At 44.6% G+C, this 24,073-nt stretch overlaps 1 protein-coding gene across 7 annotated transcripts in view; it reads right to left on the reverse strand.

Annotated features, from left to right (window-relative positions):
* LOC141265383 (triple functional domain protein-like) overlaps nt 1–24,073 on the reverse strand; it is a 1,868,493-nt gene that overhangs the window by 696,625 nt on the left and 1,147,795 nt on the right. For all 7 annotated transcript variants that reach the window (XM_073678400.1, XM_073678401.1, XM_073678399.1 and 4 more), the window contains one exon: nt 16,922–17,014. In XM_073678400.1, the coding sequence (XP_073534501.1) occupies nt 16,922–17,014 (93 nt within the window). The remainder of the gene's footprint in view (nt 1–16,921; nt 17,015–24,073) is intronic.

Raw genomic sequence — 24,073 nt, forward strand, 5'->3', positions numbered from 1 at the left:
TTATTGTATGACGCCATGGTATTAGCACTGCCCCCAGTACCAGTAGCAAAGCCATCCCCAATTTCCTTCACAGGAATTTTATTTAGTAGACTGAATGGCTTCCCAAATAGATTAGTTTCTCACAAAGGAGCTGAAGATAAAGTGGCAGTAGGTGCAAGTTTCTCCAGCCTGTTAGACATCAGAGGGTTAACAGCAGCACAATGGATCAGTGGTTAGTACTGATTCTTTGCAGTGCTGGGATCCTGGGTTCAAATCCCAGAAAGGACAACATCTGCAAGGATTTTGTATGTTCTCCCCGTGTTTGCGTGGGTTTCCACCTCAGTAAAAAAGTAGCCATAGAGTGTCCGGGAACCTTCCAAAAACTTTTCTTAGCCAGGACTGCTTCTCGGCAGGGTTGGACGGTCCCACCAGAAAATCCTCTGGTGTGCCCTGGCTTCTACATCAGGAGAGTTCATGATAGCGCTAACTTTGCAGCTGCTATGGGGCTCTTGAGCAGGGGAAAAAGGTTAGCCCTCAGAATCAAATCCTCTGGTGGGCCCAATGTTTTTCAATCTGAAACAGCTTCTCAGTGGGAGTTGTATTTCACTACAGCCATATTCTTTAGCTCAGTGAAAGGACTGGCATAGAGGGAAACAGTATCTACTAAGGCTGTCATTTCTCCGTCACCAGGTTCCACCCATTGTCACACACGGCTATACCTGGCTGTATGTTCAGCAGTGAGAGCCACTGATCAGGCTGCTGTGTTACAGCTTTCAACAACTCTGCAGCGCTGGGCGGTTTGTCACCCAAGCATTATGCATGTTATCTTCAGCACAGCCTGTTGCCGCTTCGCCAAGGAAGTGCTGCAGTGCTTTCAGCTTGTGACTCATGTGGTCATTTCGGAGAGGAGATGGAGGAAGAGCTGAAAAATGTGATTACATTGAGGTTACATTGGCAACTCTGTTTTTTATACTAAAGAAAGATCCTACTGTTTTGTTATTTTTAGTTTATTTTTTAAGACAAATGCATTCACCGGGAAATGTCATTTTAACATTCTACAACCTTATCTGGCAATGTGGTGTGTGACACATCATCAGACACATCCTGTTTCATTTATGATGGAGGGACTCTGAAAGCCCTTACTATTCGTAAAAGGCCAGCAGTTGGCCCTTGCTATTGTTAGAGAGCCATCAGCCGACTATGCTTTGCTGTTCCCATTATTAACGAGTGGGTCTCCTATACTGTTATTGCGTATGCAGTGACTGCAAGGGCTGCCAAAAAATCGGACCCAATACCCCTTTGAAGAGACATAGAGGAGGGTCTCAGTAAAATAAATGTTCTAATTATAAAGGAGCGGGTCTCCTATAGTGGCAATGCCCATGCTGTGACTGCAAGGGCTGCCAAAATTTGGGAAAAACCCCACTAAGAATTTAAAGACACATAGAGCAGGGCCACAGTAATGACAAATTCCCATTAGAAAGGAGAGAGTCTGCTATACAGTTATAGGGTATGCAGTGAGTCCAATGGCTGACCAAATTTAGGAAAAACCCCACTAAGAATTTAAAGACACATAGAGCAGGGCCACAGTAATGACAAATTCCCATTAGAAAGGAGAGAGTCTGCTATACAGTTATAGGGTATGCAGTGAGTCCAATGGCTGACCAAATTTAGGAAAAACCCCACTAAGAATTTAAAGACACAGAGCAGGGCCACAGTAACGACAAATTCCCATTAGAAAGGAGAGAGTCTGCTATACAGTTATAGGGTATGCAGTGAGTCCAACGGCTGATCAAATTTAGGAAAAACCCCACTAAGAATTTAAAGACACATAGACCAGGGCCGCAGTAACGACAAATTCTCATTAGAAAGGAGAGTGTCTCCCATAGTGTTGGCCTATGCAGTGAATGCAAGGGCTGCCAAAAATTGGGAGGCACACCAATGCCCCTTGGAAGAGACATGGAGGAGGGCCTCATAAAAAAATGTTCCCATTAGAAAGGAGCGGGTCTCCTATACTTGTAATGCCCATGCACTAAGTGTATGGGCTGACAAACATTTACCCCTGGGGGGTATACATGAACATACTGTATAAAAAATTTCATAAACACCCTTTAAAAAAATTATGTGGGTGTTGCATCATGGACCACGGTCACTCTGGTCATATGGTGGTGGAGGATGAGGAGAAGGAGGAGGACAAGAGCAAATAGCCAAAATCAGGAAGCGTATACCCATGTGTGGGTGTGAAAAGGTGCATGGGAATACACCTCCCAAAAACTGACAATGGATTTGAGTTTATGTTATGCTGCTATCATTCGGTGGTGTTGAGTAGTCTGGCCCAATCCAGTCCTTGTTCATTTTTATAAGAATCAGCCTGTCAGCATTTTCAGGTGACAGGAGGATGCGCTTATCAGTTATAATTCCACCAGCGGCACTAAAAACCCACTCTGATAAAACGCTGGCGGCAGGGCAGGTCAGGTAGAGAGTCAGTTCATTCCACGTATATCCACCTTGGATACCCAATAATTATAAGGCATAGAGGAACCATGGAGGATGTTGGTACGGTCGGCAAGGTACTCCCCTGATCATCTTCCCAAACTTTGCACTCCTTGTGAGAGTACTCCGCACCTCAGGGACTGTGCGATGGGAGGGGCTGAGAAAATTTGACAGTGTTCCCCTGCCTCTGCTGGATTGGAGTTGTGTCTCTCTCGCCTGCAGTCCTTGGTTGTCCAAGGAACTATGACCTCTGCCGTGTTTTCAGATGGGAATTTTTTTAATAGTTTCGCAACAAGGGCCTTCAGGTACTGCTCCATTTTTGTAGACCTGTCCGTCTCAGGAATAAGAGATATAAAGTTCTCCTTGTAGCGTGGGTCTAGAAGTGTCACCAACCACTAACGACTGTCACCCAAAATTTTGAGAACGTGAGAGACATGGGAAAGGCAGCGTAACATAAACTCAGCCATGCGTGCCAGACTGCTAACAGGCAAGACTTCCGTGTCCTCACCAAGAGGATGAGTGACCATGCTATCCTCCTCCTCCTCTCTGTCCTCAGGCCATCCATGCTGAACAGACATATTACAGTTGTGCAGGTGGTATCGTCTATAGTGCATAAAACTAGATCCTGTTCTTCCTCCTCCTCCTCCTGCTTTTCCTCATTGTCACCCAATCCACGTTGGGATCAGATGAGGCTGGGTTGTGTGTAATCACCCTGTATGGCTCCTTGCTCCATCTCATCGTGCTCTGCCTGCAATGCATCCTCTTTGATTGTGAGCAGAGAGCATTTCAGAAGACAGAGAAGCGGGATGGTGACACTAGTTATGGCGTCATCGCCGCTCATCATCTTGGTGGAGTCCTCAAAGTTTTAGAGGATGGTACATATGTCTGACATCCATGTCCACTCCTGAGGTCTTATGTGTGGAGTCTGACCTGAATATCGACGGCCTTGTTGCAGCTGGTACTCCACAACTGCCCTTTTCTGCTCACAAATCCTTCCCAACATCTGCAGTGTAGATTTTCAACGCGTGGGGACATCACATACCAGTCTGTGAGCCGGAAGCTGCAAACGCTGCTGAAGCACGGCAAGGGCGGCGGAAGCTGTAGCTGACTTTCTAAAATGGGCACACAGGCGGCATACTTTGACAAACAGATCTGGCAGCTCCAGGTAGGCTTTGAGAAATAGCTGAACCACGAGGTTAAGCACATGGGCCAGGCATGGTATGTGTGTGAGCTCGCCTCGCCTCAGAGCGGCCACCAGGTTCCAGCCATTGTCACACACGACCAGTAGATTCAGCAGTGTGACCCACAGATCTGCCTGCTCTTTCAGAGCTGTCCACAACTCTTCAGCATTGTGCGGTTTGTCACCTAAGCATATTAGCTTCAACACAGCCTGTTGCCGCTTGGCCGAGGCAGTGCTGCAGTAATTCCAGCTTGTGACTGATGTGGTCATTTCGGAGATGGAGGCTGAAGAGGAGGAGGAGGCTGAGGTGCAGGAGCTGTAGACTGTGGGGGCAAACCTCATTGACCTAAGGCCTGCGATCCCTGGGGTCGAGAGGACGTGTTCCGTCCCAAGGTCCGACTGGGTCCCGGCTTCAACTATGTTAACCCAGTGTGCTGTCAGCGAGATGTACCGTCCCTGCCCAAAAGCACTTGTCCCCGAGTCCGTAGTTAGGTGGACTTTCCCGGTAAATGCGTTGTTGAGGGCATGGCTAATGTTTTGGGACACGTGCTTGTGTAATGTGGGGACGGCACACCGGGAGAAATAGTGGCGGCTGGGGACAGAGTACCGAGGAACGGCCGCCGCTATCAGGTAGCGGAATGCTTCCGTCTCCACGAGTCTAAAAGGCAACATTTCTAGCACAAGCAGTTGCGAAATGTGGGAATTTAGTAGTGTGGCCTGTGGGGCGTTGGCTGAGTATTTGCACTTGTGTTCCAAGGACTGGGGTATGGACAACTGAACGCTGCGCTGGGACAAGGATGTGGACGTGCTTCCTGATGCGGCTACTTGAGAGTGTGCAATGACAGGTGCAGGGCAGGAGGCATCTTTGCATGCACCATGGACAGGGGATGCACAACAGTGGAAGAATCAGTGGTGCCACTCGCAGACACTGTTCCTGGACCCTGGGGTTCGGCCCACAAAGTCGGGTGCTTTGCTGCCATGTGCCTGATCATGCTGGTAGTGGTCAGGCTGATCGTTTTGCCACCCCTGCTGATGTTGGCCTGGCAGGTGGTGCAAATGGCCCTTTGGGGTTATCAGCAGATTCTTTAAAAAACAACCAGACTCGGGAAGACCTAACAGTTGTACTGGCAACTTCCTTCGTGTTGGTGTTATGGGGAACGGTTGCCTGCCTTCTTTCTGCAGCCACTAAGCTGCTTCTTTCTGCCTGTTGGGGTGCTCAGCCTCCCTCCCCCTCTGTGCTGGTATCCTCGCTCTGCATGTCCTCCTGCCAGGTTGGGTCCGTTACTATATTATCCACCACCTCGTCTTCCACTTCCGCACTCTGGTCCTCCTCCTGACTTTCTGGCAATTGTGTCTCATCATCGTCCACCTCTTGCGACACTTTCCCACCGTTGCCTTTGTGTGACCGTGGCTGCTCAAATATTTGGGCATTGCTACTTGCGATCTCCTCTTGCCCCGCTCCAAGTGGACCGGCCGAGAGGCCCGAATCTAGAAATGGAAAAGTGAACAGCTCTTCGGAGTGTCCAAGTGTGGGATCAGTTGTCTCTGGGCACTCGGCATGGTGGGAGGTAGGAGGTTCAGGGTGAGGAATATGCAGTCCAGACTCACAGCTACTGACACTTGACCGTGTGGAAGACAAGGTGGTGATGGTGGCTAAGTGACTGGAAGCATTATCTGCTATCCAACCAATAACCTTTTCACACTGCTCTGTGTTCAATAGTGGTTGTTCTGCGGTCGCCTATTAATTGGGACAGGAAGGTCGAGCGAGAAGATGTGGGTGTTTGTTGTGGCACAATTTCAGCTTGCCCACGACCTCAGCCTCTGCATGCACCATTACCATCACGTCCAGTTCCCCGTACCTTGCCATGTGCCTTGCCAATTTTAAATGGAGGATAATATCTTCCACGCTCACTACAAATGACCGAATTTGGAGAGAACTTAAATGTGATCCGAGTGACGAACAAACCACAGTTTTAAATACCTGGCCTGTAGGTAACTATTTTGAATAGCAAACTGGTGTCATTTGCCTAACTGACACAATGAAAAAAAAAATTTAATGGAGGCCAGAAATGGCAGTATTTTCTGAAAACGTATAAGTGATCCGTGTGACGGAGAAAACACAGTTTTTAATAGCTGGCCTGTAGGTAACTATTGTGAACAGCAAACTGGTGTCAATTGCTTCACTGACACACTGAAATTTTTTTTTAATGGAGGCCAGAAATGGCAGTATTTTCTGAAAACGTATATGTGATCCGTGTGACCGACAAACCACAGTTTTAAATACCTGGCCTGTAGGTAACTATTTTGAACAGCAAACTGGTGTCAATTGCTTCACTGACACACTGAAAAAAATTTAATGGAGGCCAGAAATGGCAGTATTTTCTGAAAACATATATGTGATCCGTGTGACGGAGAAAACACAGTTTTAAATACCTGGCCTGTAGGTAACTATTTTGAACAGCAAACTGGTGTCAATTGCTTCACTGACACACTGAAATTTTTTTTAATGGAGGCCAGAAATAGCAGTGTTTTCAGCGCAATTATATGTGATCCGTGTGACGGACAAACCACCGTTTTAAATAGCTGGATTTTTAGCGCTGTAATATGGAAAGGATCTGGCTGTATTCTGCAGTGCCAACAAGCAAATGGCGCAGAACAACGGTGTTCTCTGGATTGCTTTTTAAGCAAATAATGAAGATTATGATCCAAAAAAAAATTATTCCTGTCCCCTGAGACCATGGCCTATTTTCTAGAAATATCTAACAGCAGAAGCAGACAAAACAGGAATGGAGCCTCCTGTGCTAAGTGCACTGCAGTCTGCTATATACACTGCCTGCCAGATATCTCTGCAGATGGATTAGTCCTCAGTAGGACTGTTTGAGAAGGATGTGTCTCTAATATAGTTTGGTACACCTACACTAACTAGAAACAAGCAAATCTCTCCCTAGCTCAACAGCACCTCTCCCTACACTGTCTGATTCCAGAGTGACTGTGACGAGCATGGTGGCGCCAGGTCTGATATAGACTTGATGACGCTGTTCAGCAAGCCAATCACTGTAATGCAACAACCAACATGGCTACGGCATTACAGTGAGTGACAGGCAATCCCTGCATGTTCATTGGCTCTGTAAAGAGCGGCAAACATGCAGGGAGGAGACCCGAGGTCCAACCGAGCAACCCCGGAAATACTCGGCGAGCACCAAGCATCTCGAGCAGTGAGATGTTCGGGCGAGCACTGAGCAGTAGCGAGTAAGCTCGCTCATCACTAGTTACCATGAGTTTATATTCCCAAACTTTTCTGTCTCTCTGAGATTTGAAATTACTTTTTAATACCAATAATTTCATGTGTGTGATGTTGTGAACAAGGAAAAAAAAATGCTTGGCCACAGACAGATCTATTTTTTCTTCTTTTATTGTGTGGCGATGAGAATTCATTCTTGTCCTAAGTTTTTGCCATCTCCCCTACATACAGATCCCCAGATGGATATTTGGTGCAAATAATTAAGTACACTACATTAGATGTGATATAGCTGAAAGTACCTGGGATCTTGTAGTCCTGATGTGAATTGGAGATCTTTATTAGTGTTGAGCCACCCCCGTAGTGTTCGAGTTCGGTTCGTTGAACACCCGTATGTTCGCCGAACTGTTCGTCGAACACCTTCGAACACCATTAAAACCAATGGCAGGCAAACAAAAACACATAGAAATACAGAGAAAACACCTTCAAAGGTGTCCAAAAGCTGACAAACTGCTCAGAAGACACAACTAACACATGGAAAAGTGACAAGTACATATAGTCATGTGAAAAGAAAAGAGGTGGAGGAGTAAAAGGAGGGGGAGACACAGATATAGGCATGTCATGCCCTTCTAAAACCAAAAAAGTGGTAAGCCGACACGGCCAGTCCGTTCCTGCCAGTGCGACCTCAGTGTCGCCGGGTTTGTGCCAGAGCTGCGGTGGACCCTGACGGCCAGCCCCCCTCTCCCAATACTGGTGCCTGTCCGCTGGTGGGTCGAGCGAGCCCCCCTGTGGTGGAGGCAGGTCTAAGCTTTTTAATTTAAATTGTCTCTCTAATTTGAAAGAATACACTTTAAATCCTTTTACAAGGATCTATTGGAGGGCAAGTCTCATGCCAGCAGCCGCGTAATTCCAGCTCCAGTAGCGTCCACTAAAGCTGCTGCAGTTAAAAAGCTTTTATAAGGATCGAGCTCGGCGGTCCACCGCAAGGCGTCCTACCGCCAGTCCCAGCCCTTATGCCTTGGGGTGTCTCCCCGATGCTCTTCACTGAGTGTCCCGGGGGCCCGAACCATTTCCTTTGAAAAAATTAAGTGTCCAAACTACAGGTGGTGTAGCTTGCTTAACACATGGGATAATCCGCTGACTAGCAGACACTGCTACTAGGCACAAAGCATTTCCTGGGCTAGATGCAGTTAAAAATTTGTAATTAGATACTCTCGTTGGATGCTGAGAAAACACTCCATGGAGTCTCCTGGCACGCCATATATTATTCCCTTAAAAAGCTTGGGGTAGGGGTCTAGGGGTCTAGGGGACCCTTTTATAGGCAAAATCACGGCCCTGTATCGCAATACGTCACCTAGGCTGAAGATAAATGGAACATTTTCATCACCTTTCATAATCACCAATGGGACAATGCAGGGATGTCCTATGTCCCCTCTCTTATACATCCTAGTGACGGAGCACCTGCTCTCATCAATTCGCCATAACCCCAATATTAGGTGGATTGAGGTGGGAGGCACCGAGTACAAGTGCTCTGCATTTGCTGATGATGTCAATCACATATATCCATCAGCAGGCTGTTATGGCTGAAATAGATCACTTTGTTACATGGTCAAATTTAAAAATCAATGCAGCGAAGTCTGAGGCCCTCGATGTCTACCTCCCCAAATCCATACAGGATTCCATCCAGTCCAACTTTCCCTTTGCCTGGCCCTCACAGGGTATCAAATACTTAGGAATTCGTATTCATAGAGACCTCTCCCGTCTATGTTATCTTAATTTTGGGCCCTTTATTGAACAACTCCATACAGACCACGGTTGGCAAGTTAGAACTGTAAGATTCACTACGTGAACCACTGGTGTTTTGTGGAAAAGCACATGTACACTGTGTTCCAAATTATTATGCAAAAAGTGTTTAGGAGTGATAAGGGAAGAATTTGTTTGTTTGTCAGTTAAACTCATTGATGGTGATGTGTGTCAGGGCTCTTTATATCACTCTAAGCAATTGCAGACACCTGTGCTAATTAGTTTGGCAGGTGTGTCCAATAAAAGGCAAGACTACTTAAGAAGGCTGTCCCACATTATTAAGCAGCCTACATTTTCTGCCAAAATGGGAAAGAAAAAGGATGTGTCGGCTGCTGAGAAGCAACAAATTGTGGAGTGTCAAGGCATGACTACAATCAACATTGCCAGGACACTTCATCCTGATCATCGCACAATCAAGAAGTATGTAGCTGATTCACAGTACACACGTGTGCGTGCTGATAAGTGAAAGTTGAGGACTCTTTCCTCCAGGCAATTATGTCAGGTTAAAAGAGCAGCGGCAAAAAAACCTTGTCATAGCAGCAGACAAGTTTTTGAAGCTGCTGGTGCCTCCAACGTCCCCCGAACAACAAGATGCAGAGTCCTTCAGAGGTTTGCAGCTGTGCGTAAGCCATCCTGTCGACCTCCTCTATCCACTGCACACAAGCAGAAACGGCTCCAGTGTGCCAAACAATACATGAAGACTGACTTCAAAACTGTTTTGTTCACCGATGAGTGCCGTGCAACGCTCGATGGTCCAGATTGATGGAGTGGAGGATGGCTGGTTGATGGACACCCCACGCAAACACGGCTACAGCGCCAACAAGGAGGAGGTGGAGTAATGTTTTGGGCTGGAATCATGGGGAGAGAGATTGTCGGCCCCTTTAGGATCCCTGAAGAGGTAAAGATGAACTCCATAATGTATGTGGAATTTCTCAAACAGCACTTCCTGCAATGGTTCAAGAAGAAGAACCGTGTATTCCGCAGCAAGATCATTTTCATGCATGATAATGCACCGTCTCATGCTGCACATAACACATCTGCATCTCTGGCTGATATGGGCATAAAAGGGGACAAACTTATGGTGTGACCCCCATGCTCCCCTGACCTCAACCCCATTGAGAACCTCTGGAGCATCATCAAAAGGAGTGTCTATGATGGCGGGAGGCAGTTCACATCTAAGCAACAGCTCTGGGAGGGTATTCTGTCCTCATGCAAAACAATTGAAGCAGAAACCATCCAAAACCTGACAAATTCAATGGACAAGAGAGTTCAGAAGCTCCTTTCGAACAAGGGGTCCTATGTGCAAATGTAACATCACCTAGAATAAAGTTTTGAGTTGAAAACTGTTTGATTTCAGTTTCTAATAACCTGCTAATGCTTATAATTTCAAAAAATTTTTTGTTCTTTATTAAAATGAAAAGGTTGATCGAAGAGTGTGGGGGATCTAAGAGTGTGGCAACCAAGTAGTCAGGATTACTTCAAATTCTGACAATCTGAGGGTCATGTTGCAGGTAGTGCAGCAAGAAGGCACTCATGTGTCTTGCGCATCTAGGAGACCCAAAATTATTTTCCGGGCTAGATGCAGCTAAAAATTATCATTAAATTTGAAAGCTGGTGGAGCTTAGTATAGATGGCCTAATAGAATCAGTACTGCAAACTGCTACAAAGCCCAAATTATTTTCCAGCCAAGATACAGATAAACATGATTAGTAATTTTAAATCTGGTGGGGCTTAGTATAGATGGCCTAATAGAATCAGTACTGCACACTGCTACAAAGCCCAAATTATTTTCCAGCCAAGATACAGATAAACATGATTAGTAATTTGAAAGCTTAAAACGGTTGGTGAGGTGATTTTAACCAATCATCAAGCTTTTACTCTCCCCAGGATGACACAGGGGTAGAAAAGTCGTTTCAGATCCATGATTTGTTCATCTTTATGAACGTGAGTCTGTCTACATTATCAGTGGAGAGCCACGTGCGCTTATCTGTCAGCACACCACCAGCAGCGCTGAACACACGTTCAGACAGAACGCTGGCTGCGGGGCATGACAAGATCTCCAAGGCGTAAGTGGCGAGCTCCGGCCATTTATCCAGATTGGAAGCCCAAAAAGAGCAAGGGTCCAGTGACACAGTCATGGCTTCAATGTTTACTTGGAGATACTCCTGTACCATCGTCTCTAGGCGTTGACTATGTGTCAGACTTCTTGTCTCCTGGCTAAAAAAGTGGTGAAATGATTCCGCAAAATTGATGTTACCAGCAGATACTGTGATTATGTTACGGTTTGAGTGCTGAACACTCGACGGTCCCACGGTTGGCAAGTTGGAACTGTGAGATTCACTATGTGCACCACTGGTGTTTTGTGGAAAAGCACATGTAAGATTCTGCAACAGTCTCTGCTGATACTCCTGCATGCGTGCATCCCTTTCTATGGCAGGAATAATTTCTGCAAATTTACTTTTGTACCGGGCATCTAACAGTGTGGCAACCCAGTAGTCAGGATTATTTCTAATTCTCACAATTCTAGGGTCATGTTTCAGGTAGTGCAGTAAGAAGGCACTCATGTGTCTTGCGCATCCAGGAGCACCAAGTCCCTGTTGTGTTGGTGGCGAGGTAACAATCATGCTTCCTTCCTCTGTCCTCTCCCCCCAACCTCGCACAACAGAAATGTGATCAAGGTCTCCCTCATCTGATGAGTCTTCCATCAGTTCGTCCTCCACTTCTTCCTGGGCTCCTGCACCTTCCTCACTAGTTTGGCTGCTACCATGCGCCCTGGTAAAACCATCTCCCCCACCCTCACATGCCTGCCACCTTGGTGCTGCCGACCGTCTGGACCTTGCAGATGTTAGCCCTTCCGCATACAACTCCTCCTCCTCTACTTCCTCCACCTCCTCTTGTGCCACCACCTGACTCCGAATTCTGTTTAACATGTGCTCCAGCATGTAAATCACTGGAATAGTCATGCTGATAATGGCATCGTCAGCACTAAACATCTTCGTCGCCATTTCAAAATTGTGCAGAAGGGTGCATAGGTCCCTGATCTGAGACCACTCCTCCAGCGTGATTTGCCCCACCTCTGGATCTCGTTTGCCCAGGCTATACCTCACAACGTATTGCACCAGGCCTTGTCGGTGCTGCCACAGTCGCTGCAACATGTGCAGAGTTAAATTCCACCAGGTAGGCACATCATATTTTAGCCAGAGAAGTGGCAGGCCCAACGACTTCTGGAGAGATGTAAGTCGCTGAGCTGCGGGATGCAAACGGAGGAAGTGAGAACACAGTGACCGTGCCCTCTGCAGAAGGCCATCTAGTCCGGGATAGTGGGCTAAAAATTGCTGGACAACCAGGTTCAACAAGTGTGCCATACAAGGCACTTGTGTGACATTGCCCCGGCGAAGGGCCGCACCCAGGTTTGCAGCATTGTCGCACACGGCCTTCCCTGGTTTCAGGTCCAGTGGAGACAACCATTCATGAAACTGGTTCCCCAGAGCTGACCACAACTCCTCAGCTGTGTGACTCACATTTCCCAGACATTTCAAAGTAAAAACCGCCTGATGACATTGAGCTCTGCTGCCAGCATAGTAAGGAGGTGTGCAGGATCCCTTCTGCGCAGTTAGAAAGCTTGTGGCATGACCAGACAGGCTTTGGGTGCAGGTGGAGGACCGAGAGGAGGTTGAGGAGGCATTAGCAGTGGAGGAACTTTGAGATAAAGAGGATTGACGCACAACTCGTGGGGACAGCAAGACTTGGACAGCAGCCCCTTGTCCTGCTGTCACCATAGTTACCCAGTGCCCAGTCAGCGACATGTAATGCCCCTGTCCATGCCTACTCGTCCAAGTGTCTGTGGTGAAATGCACCTTGTCACACACAGAGTTTCTCAAAGAAGCGGTGATGTTGTGTGCGACATGCTGGTGGAGCGTAGGCACACCTTTCTTCGAGAAGTAGTGCCGACTGGGCATCTGGTACTGGGGCACTGCGACGGACATAAGGTCTCGAAAATCCTCTGTGTCCAACAGGCGGAAAGGAAGCATTTCTGTAGTCAAGAGCTTGCAGATGGTGAAATTCAACCTCTTAGCTTTCTCATGGCTAGGAGGAAATGGTCTTTTACTTGTCCAAATCTGAGGGACCGAGGGCTGGCTGTTGTGCTTAGACGGGGTTGAGAAGGGTGTCCACGGCAAACTGGCGGTCTGTGAGGAAGATGCAGGCGGACATGTTAGGTTGCCTTGATCCAAAGGTGGTGCTATCGATGTCGGACAGCGCTGAACACCAGCTGGTGTTTCCACCTCCAAAGAAAATGATGACCTGCCAATCACGCTGGCTGTTGCGGGTAAAGAGGTGGCAGGTCTGCGTCCCAAAACAGGTGTGACTGCTGTCCCCCCAGTCACAGAGGATGAAGAGGCCACGGATGCACAAGATGTGGCAGACGGTGGCTGGCCCGGCCGGCTAGGCCGCATTGTAGCACAGTGAGCTTCCCACTGCAACTTATGCTTCATGTCCATGTGCCGGTTCATGCATGAAGTACTCAAACTATGTATTTTTTGGCCTCTACTTAGCTTTTGCTGACAAATGTTACAGATAACACGAGTTGGGTCATCTTTATCGATCTGAAAAAATGCCCAGGCTATGCAAGGCTTAGCACCCATGCGACCTGAAGAGCCACCACGACTTGTGGTCAGAGGCAGAGTTGTGTTTGAGGATGCAGTTGTTGACGTGCTTCCAGTACTACGTCTCTGTCCAGGAAGGCGCAACCTGACCTCGTCGTCACTAGCATCCTCCTCCACCTCCTCTGCTGACCTCATCTCTTGGCTGACTGTGGGTTGACAGTAAGTGGGATCTCCAACCTCATCATCATCACCCTGTGTGTTATCACACCCGTCGTCCTCAGAGCCAACCTGTTCCTGCCCTGCCAAAAAACTAAAGTTGTCGCTCCAATCAGGTATTTGAGTCTCATCATCGTCTTCACCAACAGGAGTTACAGTTTGGGAACGAGGGTCTACATTATGGTCAGAACCTTCTGTGTCTGGTCCTGGATCCGACTCATAAAGATTCTGGGCATCAGTGCAGATCATTTCCTCGTCTGGATTCACAGAAGCTCTGGAGCCGACCTCTGATTGCCAGGCTATAGTATGAGTAAACAGCTCTGCAGACTCAACCATCTGTTCTACCCCATACTCAGACGGGCAGCTGGAGACTTGGGAGCTGTGAGGAAGCAAGTGCGATTGGGGTGACACCTCTGAGGACTGGAGTATTTGTGATGTTGAAGTTGAGGTGGAGGAGAGCCCACTTACAGGAGCACTTGATATCCCTTGAAGCACCTGCTGTTTTTGTGCCTCATCTGGAATTTGTAGCGATTGGCGTGGCCGTAAGAAAGTGATCTTATCACATTGTCCGCTAAAAGAAGTAGACATCTTAGTATGGCTGGAAGATGGTCTCTTCTGCAGATGTTACTGTTGCTTTAACACCTACCCCACGGACACAACCTTTTTTTACCTTCCCAACACGCCTATTCCCCTTTCCACCAGCAGCAGGCCTTTTTCCACTCATTTTGGTGGTTAACTAATTCACAACTCTGGAGTTGTTTGCACAAAACACAATGGATGGGAACTGAGCAGAGCTGAGTGGCCAAACTGTGGTATTAGCCCAAAAGTATTGGCTGGGTTAGATGCAGATAAAAATTATATTGAATTTGCAACCTGATGGAGGTCAGTATAGATGGACTAATAGAACATGTCCCACACACTGCTACAAGCTGAAATATTTTTTCAGAGCTAGATGCAGAAAAAAATGATATTGAATTTGCAACCTGGTGGAGGTTAGTATAGATGGACTAATAGAACAAGTCCCACACACTGCTACAAGCTGAAATATTTTTTGAGACGTCGATGCAGAAAAAAATGATATTGAACTTACAACCTGATGGAGGTCAGTATAGATGGACTAATAGAACAAGTCCCACACACTGCTAGCAGCCGAAATATTTTTTCAGAGCTCGATGCAGAAAAAAATTATATTGAATTTGCAACCTGGTGGAGGTTAGTATAGATGGACTAATAGAACAAGTCCCACACACTGCTAGAAGCCGAAATATTTTTTCAGAGCTCGATGCAGAAAAAAATTATATTGAACTTACAACTGATGGAGGTCAGTATAGATGGACTAATAGAACAAGTCCCACACACTGCTACAAGCTGAAATATTTTTTCAGAGCTAGATGCAGAAAAAAATTATATTGAATTTGCAACCTGATGGAGGTTAGTATAGATGGACTAATAGAACAAGTCCCACACACTGCTAGAAGCCGAAATATTTTTTCAGAGCTCGATGCAGAAAAAAATTATATTGAATTTGCAACCTGGTGGAGGTTAGTATAGATGGACTAATAGAATAAGTCCCACACACTGCTAGAAGCTGAAATATTTTTTCAGAGCTCGATGCAGAAAAAAATTATATTGAATTTGCAACCTGCTGGAGGTTAGTATAGATGGACTAATAGAACAAGTCCCACACACTGCTACAAGCTGGATTATTTTTTCAGAGCTAGATGCAGAAAAAAATTATATTGAATTTGCAACCTGATGGAGGTTAGTATAGATGGACTAATAGAACAAGTCCCACACACTGCTAGAAGCCTAAATATTTTTTCAGACCTCGATGCAGAAAAAAATTACATTGAACTTGCAACCTGATGGAGGTTAGTATAAATGGACTAATAGAACAAGTCCCACACACTGCTAGAAGCCGAAATATTTTTTCAGAGCTAGATGCAGAAAAAAATTATATTCAATTTGCAACCTGATGGAGGTTAGTATAGATGGACTAATAGAACAAGTCCCACACACTGCTAGAAGCCTAAATATTTTTTCAGAGCTTGATGCAGAAAAAAATTATATTCAATTTGCAACCTGGTGGAGGTCAGTATAGATGGACTAATAGAATGATGCTATGCCCAAAAGCTTTTACTTTACTAGGTGCAGTAAAAAAAATTGTATTCTATACACAGGTGGTGTAGCTTGCAACACAGATAGGCTACTCCACTGACTAACACACACTGCAAGAGGCCAAAAAGGATTTGCTTTGCTAGATTTAGCCAAATGCTGTGAAAAAAACTTGCACAGCACTGGCACAGACCTGCCTGGCAAAAACTGATAGGAACTGATGTAACCTAGCCCTGAAAAGGACTGCAATTACAATTAGTCTTTACTCCCAACCTATCTATTTAAGAGCACAGACCTGCCTGATAAAAGTCGTAGGAAATGATGTAACCTAGTCCTTAAAAGGACTGCAATCACAACTATTCCCTACTCCCAAGCTATCTGTAGATTTGTGCGAAAATTGGCTTGAAATTAACAAGGTATAGCGCACACAGCAACAGCGGTGCCGTCTAACATGCAGCTGCAGCAGTGAGAAAATGGTGGCGACGGGGAAAATGGCTTGGTCTTATAGGGCAAGGACATGTGACATACACTGCCAATGACACATGTCCTTGCTTGTGTGAAAAAAAGCACTTCGCTCCGTGTGTGCGCTGCTGATAGGCTGACAGATTGCATTTCCCCACTGTAAAAGCGGGAAAGAGAAAAAAAAATGGAGATCTTCATTATTCCTGCAGAGATCCATCTCCTGCCCCTCCCCCCGCCCCGCTGTACACTCAAACTGCGTATTAACATTAATTTTCATCATTACTGAGAAAAAATCCAGTTATGATTTTGGTGCACGAACAGTTATCGAACATAACCTCGAACAGCCGAATTTTTCTCAAATCGTTCGTGTTCGCCGAACGGCTCGATCACCGCCCAAAACAGCTCGAATTTGAGATTGGCGAACAGTTCGAGTCGAACAACGCTCATCTCTAATCTGTATCTTGTCTGTGGTCATTATAAATGGACAGGTTTTACATTTTTTCTGGTTTCATGGAAAGGTACCTGTAGCTTCCAATATTTTCACAAATAAACGCAAAAAATATAGGCCTAAATTTACCACTAACATGAAGTACAATATGTCAATAATAAATAAATCTCAGAATCACTGGGATATGTTGAAGCGTTCTACAGTTATTAGCCCATAAAGTGACACTGGTCACAATTGTCAAATTTGGCCTGGTTAGGAAGGTGAAAACAGGATTGGGGGTGAAGAGGTTAAATAATAGATAATTTTTTGATTACACATAATAAAAAAAATATTTGTAGAAATGCATATAGTAATGTGAAAACAAATCTACTAAGAAACAAACTTACCTTTAAAAGAAGCTGATATTTTGTTATCCGTTGTACAGGTTTAATAAGGTAAGAAGAAATTGAGTTTGCCAATTCATGACGCTGCTGAATTTCCTGCAAGGTAAAGAAAAAAAATTAAATTATAGGAAAAAAAGCATCACTGAACAAATTTGACAGCGGCAGTTCAAGGTTAATTGAAATACATGCAAATTTTAAGCCAATTTCTATGAATATTAAAGGTATGAGATTGATCTAATGAACCATAGAACTGTGTAATCGGTAAGAATTTCCTGCAAAGCGCAGTTCATGTACGGCATGCTGAAAAATCGGTCCGGACTAACAAGGTAAAAAAACATAAAATAATTAAAATCTGAAAAAATAAACAAAATATAAAAGTTCAAATCAACTGTATTCCAATTGTTTCTTTCCTATCTCCCCCCTCGCACCTACTTTTCTCCCTATTAAAGATAGATATATATATATATATATATATATAAAAATACACATGTGGTATTGCTGCATCTATAAAAGTCTAATTTAGCAAAATATAAAATTATTAACCCAATCAGCAAACATTGTAAACTAAAAAAGTATTCAAAACGCCAAATTTGTGTTTTTTTGGTTGCGGCAACACTGCAAAAAATGATGGAAGAAGTGATTAAAACGGTCATATCTATCCCAAAATGCTACTAATTTATCTTTACAATTTTTTTTCTTTTTTATCACTACTAATTTTTTGATCAAATAATTTTTAGGACGGAATTTATCTTTTTTTACAACAAAAATATACATTTTAATACAAATGACCCCTTCCCATTTCCCACCCAACCCCTGAACGTTTCTCCACTGTCGATACAGGAGCAAATTGCAAAAGTACCCGTATAGACTTTGAAGGATACAAAAATATCACATAGTATCATAATAGTATAGGTACAGTTAGTAACATATACAAATAGTTATATATATGAAGAAAGACATCTCTCAGTTTCTTAGCCTGCACACACAGTACAGACCAAAAGTTTGGACACACCTTCTCATTTAAAGATTTTTCTGTATTTTCATAACTATGAAAATTGTACATTCACACTGAAGGCATCAAAACTATGAATTAACACAAGTGGAATTATATGCTTAACAAATAAGTGTGAAACAACTGAAAATATGTCTTATTTTCTAGGTTCTTCAAAGTAGTCACCTTTGACTTTGATGACTGCTTTGCACACTCTTGGCATTCTCTTGATGAGCTTCAAGAGGTAGTCATCAGAAATGGTTTTCACTTCACAGGTGTGCCCTGTCAGGTTTAATAAGTGGGATTTCTTTCCTTATGAATGGGGTTGGGACCATCAGTTGTGTTGTGCAGACGTCACGTGGGTACACAGCTGATAGTCCTACTAAATAGACTGTTAGAATTTGTATTATGGCAAGAAAAAGCAGCTAAGTAAAGAAAAACAAGTGGCCATCATTACTTTAAGAAATGAAGGTCAGTCAGTCCGAAAAATTGGGAAAACTTTGAAAGTGTCCCCAAGTGCAGTTGCAAAAACCAGCAAGCGCTACAAAGAAACTGGCTCACATGAAGACCGCCCCAGGAAAGGAAGACCAAGAGTCACCTCTGCTTCTGAGGATAAGTTTATCCGAGTCACCAGCCTCAGAAATGGCAGGTTAACAGCAGCTCAGATTAGAGACCAGGTCAATGCCACACAGAGTTCTAGCAGCAGACACATCTCTTCAACAACTGTTAAGAGAAGACTTTGTGCAGCAGGCCTTCATGGTAAAATAGCTGCTAGGAAACCACTGCTAAGGACAGGCAACAAGCAGAAGAGACTTGTTTGGGCTAAAGAACACAAGGAATGGACATTAGACCAGTGGAAATCTGTGCTTTGGTCTGATGAGTCCAAATTTGAGATCTTTGGTTCCAACCACCGTGTCTTTGTGCGACGCAGAAAAGGTGAAGCATGGAGGAGGAGGTGTGATGGTGTGGGGGTGCTTTGCTGGTGACACTGTTGGGGATTTATTCAAAATTGAAGGCATACTGAACCAGCATGGCTACCACAGCATCTTGCAGCGGCATGCTATTCCATCCGGTGTGCGTTTAGTTGGACCATCATTTATTTTTAACAGGACAATGACCCCAAACACACCTCCAGGCTATGTAAGGGCTATTTGACCAAGAAGGAGAGTGATGGGTTGCTACGCCAGATGACCTGGCCTCCACAGTCACCAGACCTGAATCCAATAGAGATGGTTTGGGGTGAGCTGGACCGCAGAGTGAAGGCAAAAGGGCCAACAAGTGCTAAACATCTCTGGGAACTCCTTCAAGATTGTTGGAAGACCATTTCCGGTGATTACCTATTGCAGCTCATCAAGAGAATGCCAATAGTGTGCAAAGCATTCATCAAAGCAAAAGGTGGCTACTTTGAAGAACCTAGAATATAAGACATATTTTCAGTTGTTTCACCCTTTTTTGTTAAGTATATAATTCCACATGTGTTAATTCATAGTTTTGATGCCTTCAGTGTGAATGTGCAATTTTCAAAGTCATGAAAATACAGAAAAATCTTTAAATAAGAAGGTGTGTCCAAACTTTTGGCTGTACTGCAAGTTTAATCTTTATTTTTTATTTTAAATTCTTTTTTTAACAGGTTCTATGGTACTCGAGTCTGGAGGAGAGTCTCCTATTCTCCAGACCCGGGTACCATCCGCACATTGAATCACTTAATATCCGCATGTGCACATGTAGTGATGCAGATATTATGCGTTTCAATGCAAATAAATGGTGGCAATTACGCTGCGTGTCCGCAAAATTAATGGACATGTTGCGTATTTTTCCGCAATGAAAATCCGCAGGGGAAATTTCCTCAGCATGTGCAAAGCACATGCGGATTATCATTGGGGACCATGGGGCACGTATTACCAAGTGTTTTTAAGCGTTTTCGCTGCGGAAATTCCGCGGCAAAAACGTTTAAAAGACGCATAGTGGGCACGCAGCCTTATCCAAATTTTAAGCATCGCTTTACAGTATCAGCAAAGTTTGTTTAAAAACACATCTCTTTAACCCCTTTCTGACATCGGGAATAATAATACGTTCCTGCGCCCCCGGCTTTATTAACCAGGTACGTATTATTACACCCTACCTGTAATGCGCCATCTTACCTCAGGGTACATGGCGTCGTCATCCTGGGGGGGTGTCGCCGCCACCTTACAACCACGATTGCTGGGATTGGCAGTTCAATTTTGAACAGCCAATCACAGCATTTCTCAGTGTTTCAGGCAATCAGATCGCATGAAACACTGATGTGCAGCCTACGATCGGTGCTCTAAGAGCTCCGATCCTAGTCTGGTGCCTGGCAACGCCAGCCCTCGCCCCTCATTGGTGTGATCGATGATGACATAGATCGCACCAATCAGATCGTGTGACTGAGCTGTGACTGGTACGTGACCGGCGCCTCACCTTCTCATGATCTCCCTGTATCTGCCCTGCATGTCCTCACAGTTGCTGAGGATTTGTACAGGGCGGTCACGCTGCTGATCACTGCTGTGTTGGGCCTTGTGGTGCCACAGAAGCCTCTGTGACACCACAATACCTTCTCCTACCTGCTCTGGCCTGCTGCTGCCTGCAAGAAGAAGAGAGAAGACATCAGTAAGTAGATCTGATCTCTCCTCATCTACCCCAATTCCCCTCTCCCTTCCTTCTTTTTACACCCCTCCCCATCCCCCCTTTTTGTCACTCGAACTTTCGCATTTTTTCCGTGCGTCCTGCAGCGGCCGAGCGCTAATCAGTGACTACATCACTGATTAACATCCGTGCTCGCTGTTTTTCAGGACTTCTTTTTTTGTCCCTGTCCATTCCACCCCCCTCCATTTTGCACCACCTCCGTGCATACATCCAGTAGCCGCTGACAATTGATCGGTGACGCAAATCACTGATCAGCACTTGCTGTTTTACGCTTTTTTTCCACTGACCTTTTTTTGTACAGGGTGGTCACGCTGTCCAATCATGCTGGGCCTTGTGGTCCCACAGATGCCTGTGACACCACAAAAGCTGCTTCTGCTGCGACAGAAGACATCAGACAGAAGAAAAAAAGACAACCCCAATCCTTGTTTTTCCGCTTCCTCCCTCCCTACCCCTCTATTCTGCCACCAAGCGCTGATCAGTATTTAATCACTCGATTTTTGGCAGGTTTTTTTTCGTGTGTCCTGCAGAGGCCAAGCACTGATCAGTGACTATATCACTGATCAACGTCCATGCTCGCTGTTTTCCAGGACATTTTTTTGTCCCTGTCCATTTTTTCTCCCCCCACTTTGCACCATCTCCGTGAGTGCATCCAGCAGCCGCCGAGCATTGGTCAGTGACGCAAATCACCGATCAGCACTCGTGCTTGCTGTTTTAGACTTTTTTTTCCACTGACTTTTTTTTTTTGTACAGGGTGGTTACACTGTCAGATCGTACGCTGTGCTGGACCTTGCGGTGCCACAGAAGCCTGTGACACCACAATCACTACTTCTGCTGTGACAGAAGATATCAGACAGAAGAAAGTAAACAAGACAACTGTAAGTAGATTCTTTTGATCCCTCCTCATCCACCTCAATACCGCTTTCCCCCCTTCCTCCCTCCCCACCCCTCCGTTCTGCCACCAAGCGCTGATCAGTATTTGATTGCTCAACTTTTGGTATTTTTTTTTTTTCGTGCTTCCTGCAGCGGCCGAGCACTGATCAGTGACCGCAGATCACTGAATCGCACTCGCTGTTTAACACTTTTTTTTCCCACCCCTCTTTGCAACACCTCCATTCGGACATCCAGCAGCCACTGAGCGTTGATCGTTGACGCACATCATTAATTCGCACGACCTCCGGCTATTCATTTTTTTAAAATCTTTTTCTTTCAGAAAAAAAAAAATACACCATGTACACTGACACACACACACAATGAATAAAGTACTGACTTACTCAACTGATGAACACTACACAACTTACGTAGGACAAGCTGAAGAACACTACAGAACTGACGTATGACACTACGTTATAGAATTCACATATCAGGAATCAGTTGATCAGTTCCAAAAAGGGGGCACTCGTTTGGAATTTTCACTGTTGAGGCACATCAGGGGCTCTGCAAACGTGACATGACGCCTACAGACCATTCCATAAAAGTCTGCATTCCAAAACGTCACTCCTTCCCTTCCAAGTCCTGAGGTGCGCCCAAACAGTAGTTTTCTCCCACACATAGGGTATCAGCGTACTCAGGAGAAATTGCACAACATATTTTGAGGTCCACTTTCTCCTGTTACCCTTGTGAATTTTTTTTTTGGCTAAAATAACATTTTTGTGGAAAAAATATGATTTTTTTTATTTTCACAAGTCAACATTATAATTTTCTGTGAAGCACCTGGGGGTTCAACGTGCTCACCACACATCTAGATAAATTCATTAGGGGGGGTCTAGCTTCCAAAAATGGGGCACTTGTTGGACATTTTCACTGTTTAGGCACATCAGTGGCTCTACAAACGCGACATGATGCCCACAGACCATTCCATCAAAGTCAGCATTCCAAAGCGTCACTCCTTCCCTCCCGAGCCCTGACGTGCACCCAAACAGTAGTTTTCTCCAACACATGGGGTATCAGCGTACTTAGTAGAAATTGGATTCCAATTTCCCCTGTTACCCTCGTTAAATAAAAAAAATTGCAGCTAAAAGATCGTTTTTGATGAAAAAAAATTTTTTTTCATGGCTCAATGTTATAAACTTTTGTGAAACACTTTTTTGGGGGCTAAAATAAAAAATATGATATTTTTTATTTTCACAAGTCAACATTATAATTTTCTGTGAAACACTTGGGGATTCAAAGTGCTCACCAGTCACCACACATCTAAATAAGTTCCCTAAAGTCCACCTGTCAGCAGGATTGTGCTTAGTAAACCACATACACTGTCAGGTGGGCACAGTTACATTGAGTAAAATGATACCTCTGTTGATGAAATCCATTCAGTGGTTCTTTTATAATCTTTATTTTCATTTCTGACATAAGGTGCTTCAGGGAGGGGCCGTAACTGGTGATCTCATTATGTAGTCCTATTTCTGCCTTGTGACAGGTCACTGAGCTTTCAGTGACCTGACTACTGTTTTAAATACTGACTTTGTAATTTCTGTGACAAATTCAAATTTAAATGCTCCAAAATGGCCGCCACTCGCGCATGCGCAGCAGCATCTCTCATTTGCCGATAGATGCTACTGCGCATGCGCTATTTTGCTGGAGGGAAAAGAATTTGCCTGCAGCAATATGACGCCGCACATGCACAGTAGCATCTCTCACTGTTTAGGCACATCAGGGGCTCTCCAGACGTGACAAGGCGTCCACTCTCGATTCCAGCGAGTTTTGAATTGAAAACGTCAAAGGGTACTCCTTCCCTTCAGAATCCTGTCGTGCGCCCAAACAATGGCTTTCCCCCACATATGGGGTATCATCGTACTCAGGAGAAATTGCTTAACAACTTTTGGGATCCAATTTCTCCTGTTACCTTTGTGAAAATAAAAAAAATTGGTGTCTAAAGTAAAGTTTTAGTGAAAAAAAGTTAAATGTTCATTTTTTCCTTTCACATTCAATTAATTGCTGTGAATCACGTGAAGGGTTAATAAACCTCTTGAATGTGGTTTTGAGCACCTTGAGGGGTGCAGTTTTTAGAATGCTGTCATTTTTGGGTATTTCCTGTCAAAGACTCCTCAAAGTGACTTCAAATGTGGTGTGGTCCCTAAAATAAATGGTTTTGTACATTTTGTTGTAAAAATGTGAAATCGCTGGTCAACTTTTAACGCTTATAACTTCGTAAAAAAAAAAAAATTGGTTCAAAAATTGTGCTGATGTAAAGTAAAGATGTGGGGAATGTTAATTATTAACTATTTTGTGTGACATATCTCTCTGATTTAAGGTCATGAAAATTCAAATTTTGAAAATTGGGAAATGTTCAAAATTTTCACCAAATTTCAGATTTTTTCACAAATAAATGCAAGTCATGTAGAATAAATTTTACCGCTATCATGAAGTACAATATGTCACGAAAAAACAATCTCAGAATCAGGGGGATCCGTTGAAGCGTTCCAGAGTTATTACTTCATAAAGTGACAGTGGTCAGAATTGTAAAAATTGGCCTGGTCAATAACGTGCAAACAGTCTTCGGGGTA

The sequence above is a fragment of the Phyllobates terribilis genome, unplaced genomic scaffold, assembly GCF_046119375.1.
Source record: "Phyllobates terribilis strain yellow unplaced genomic scaffold, ASM4611937v1 Scaffold_4__5_contigs__length_816908805, whole genome shotgun sequence".
Classification (NCBI taxonomy): domain Eukaryota; kingdom Metazoa; phylum Chordata; class Amphibia; order Anura; family Dendrobatidae; genus Phyllobates; species Phyllobates terribilis.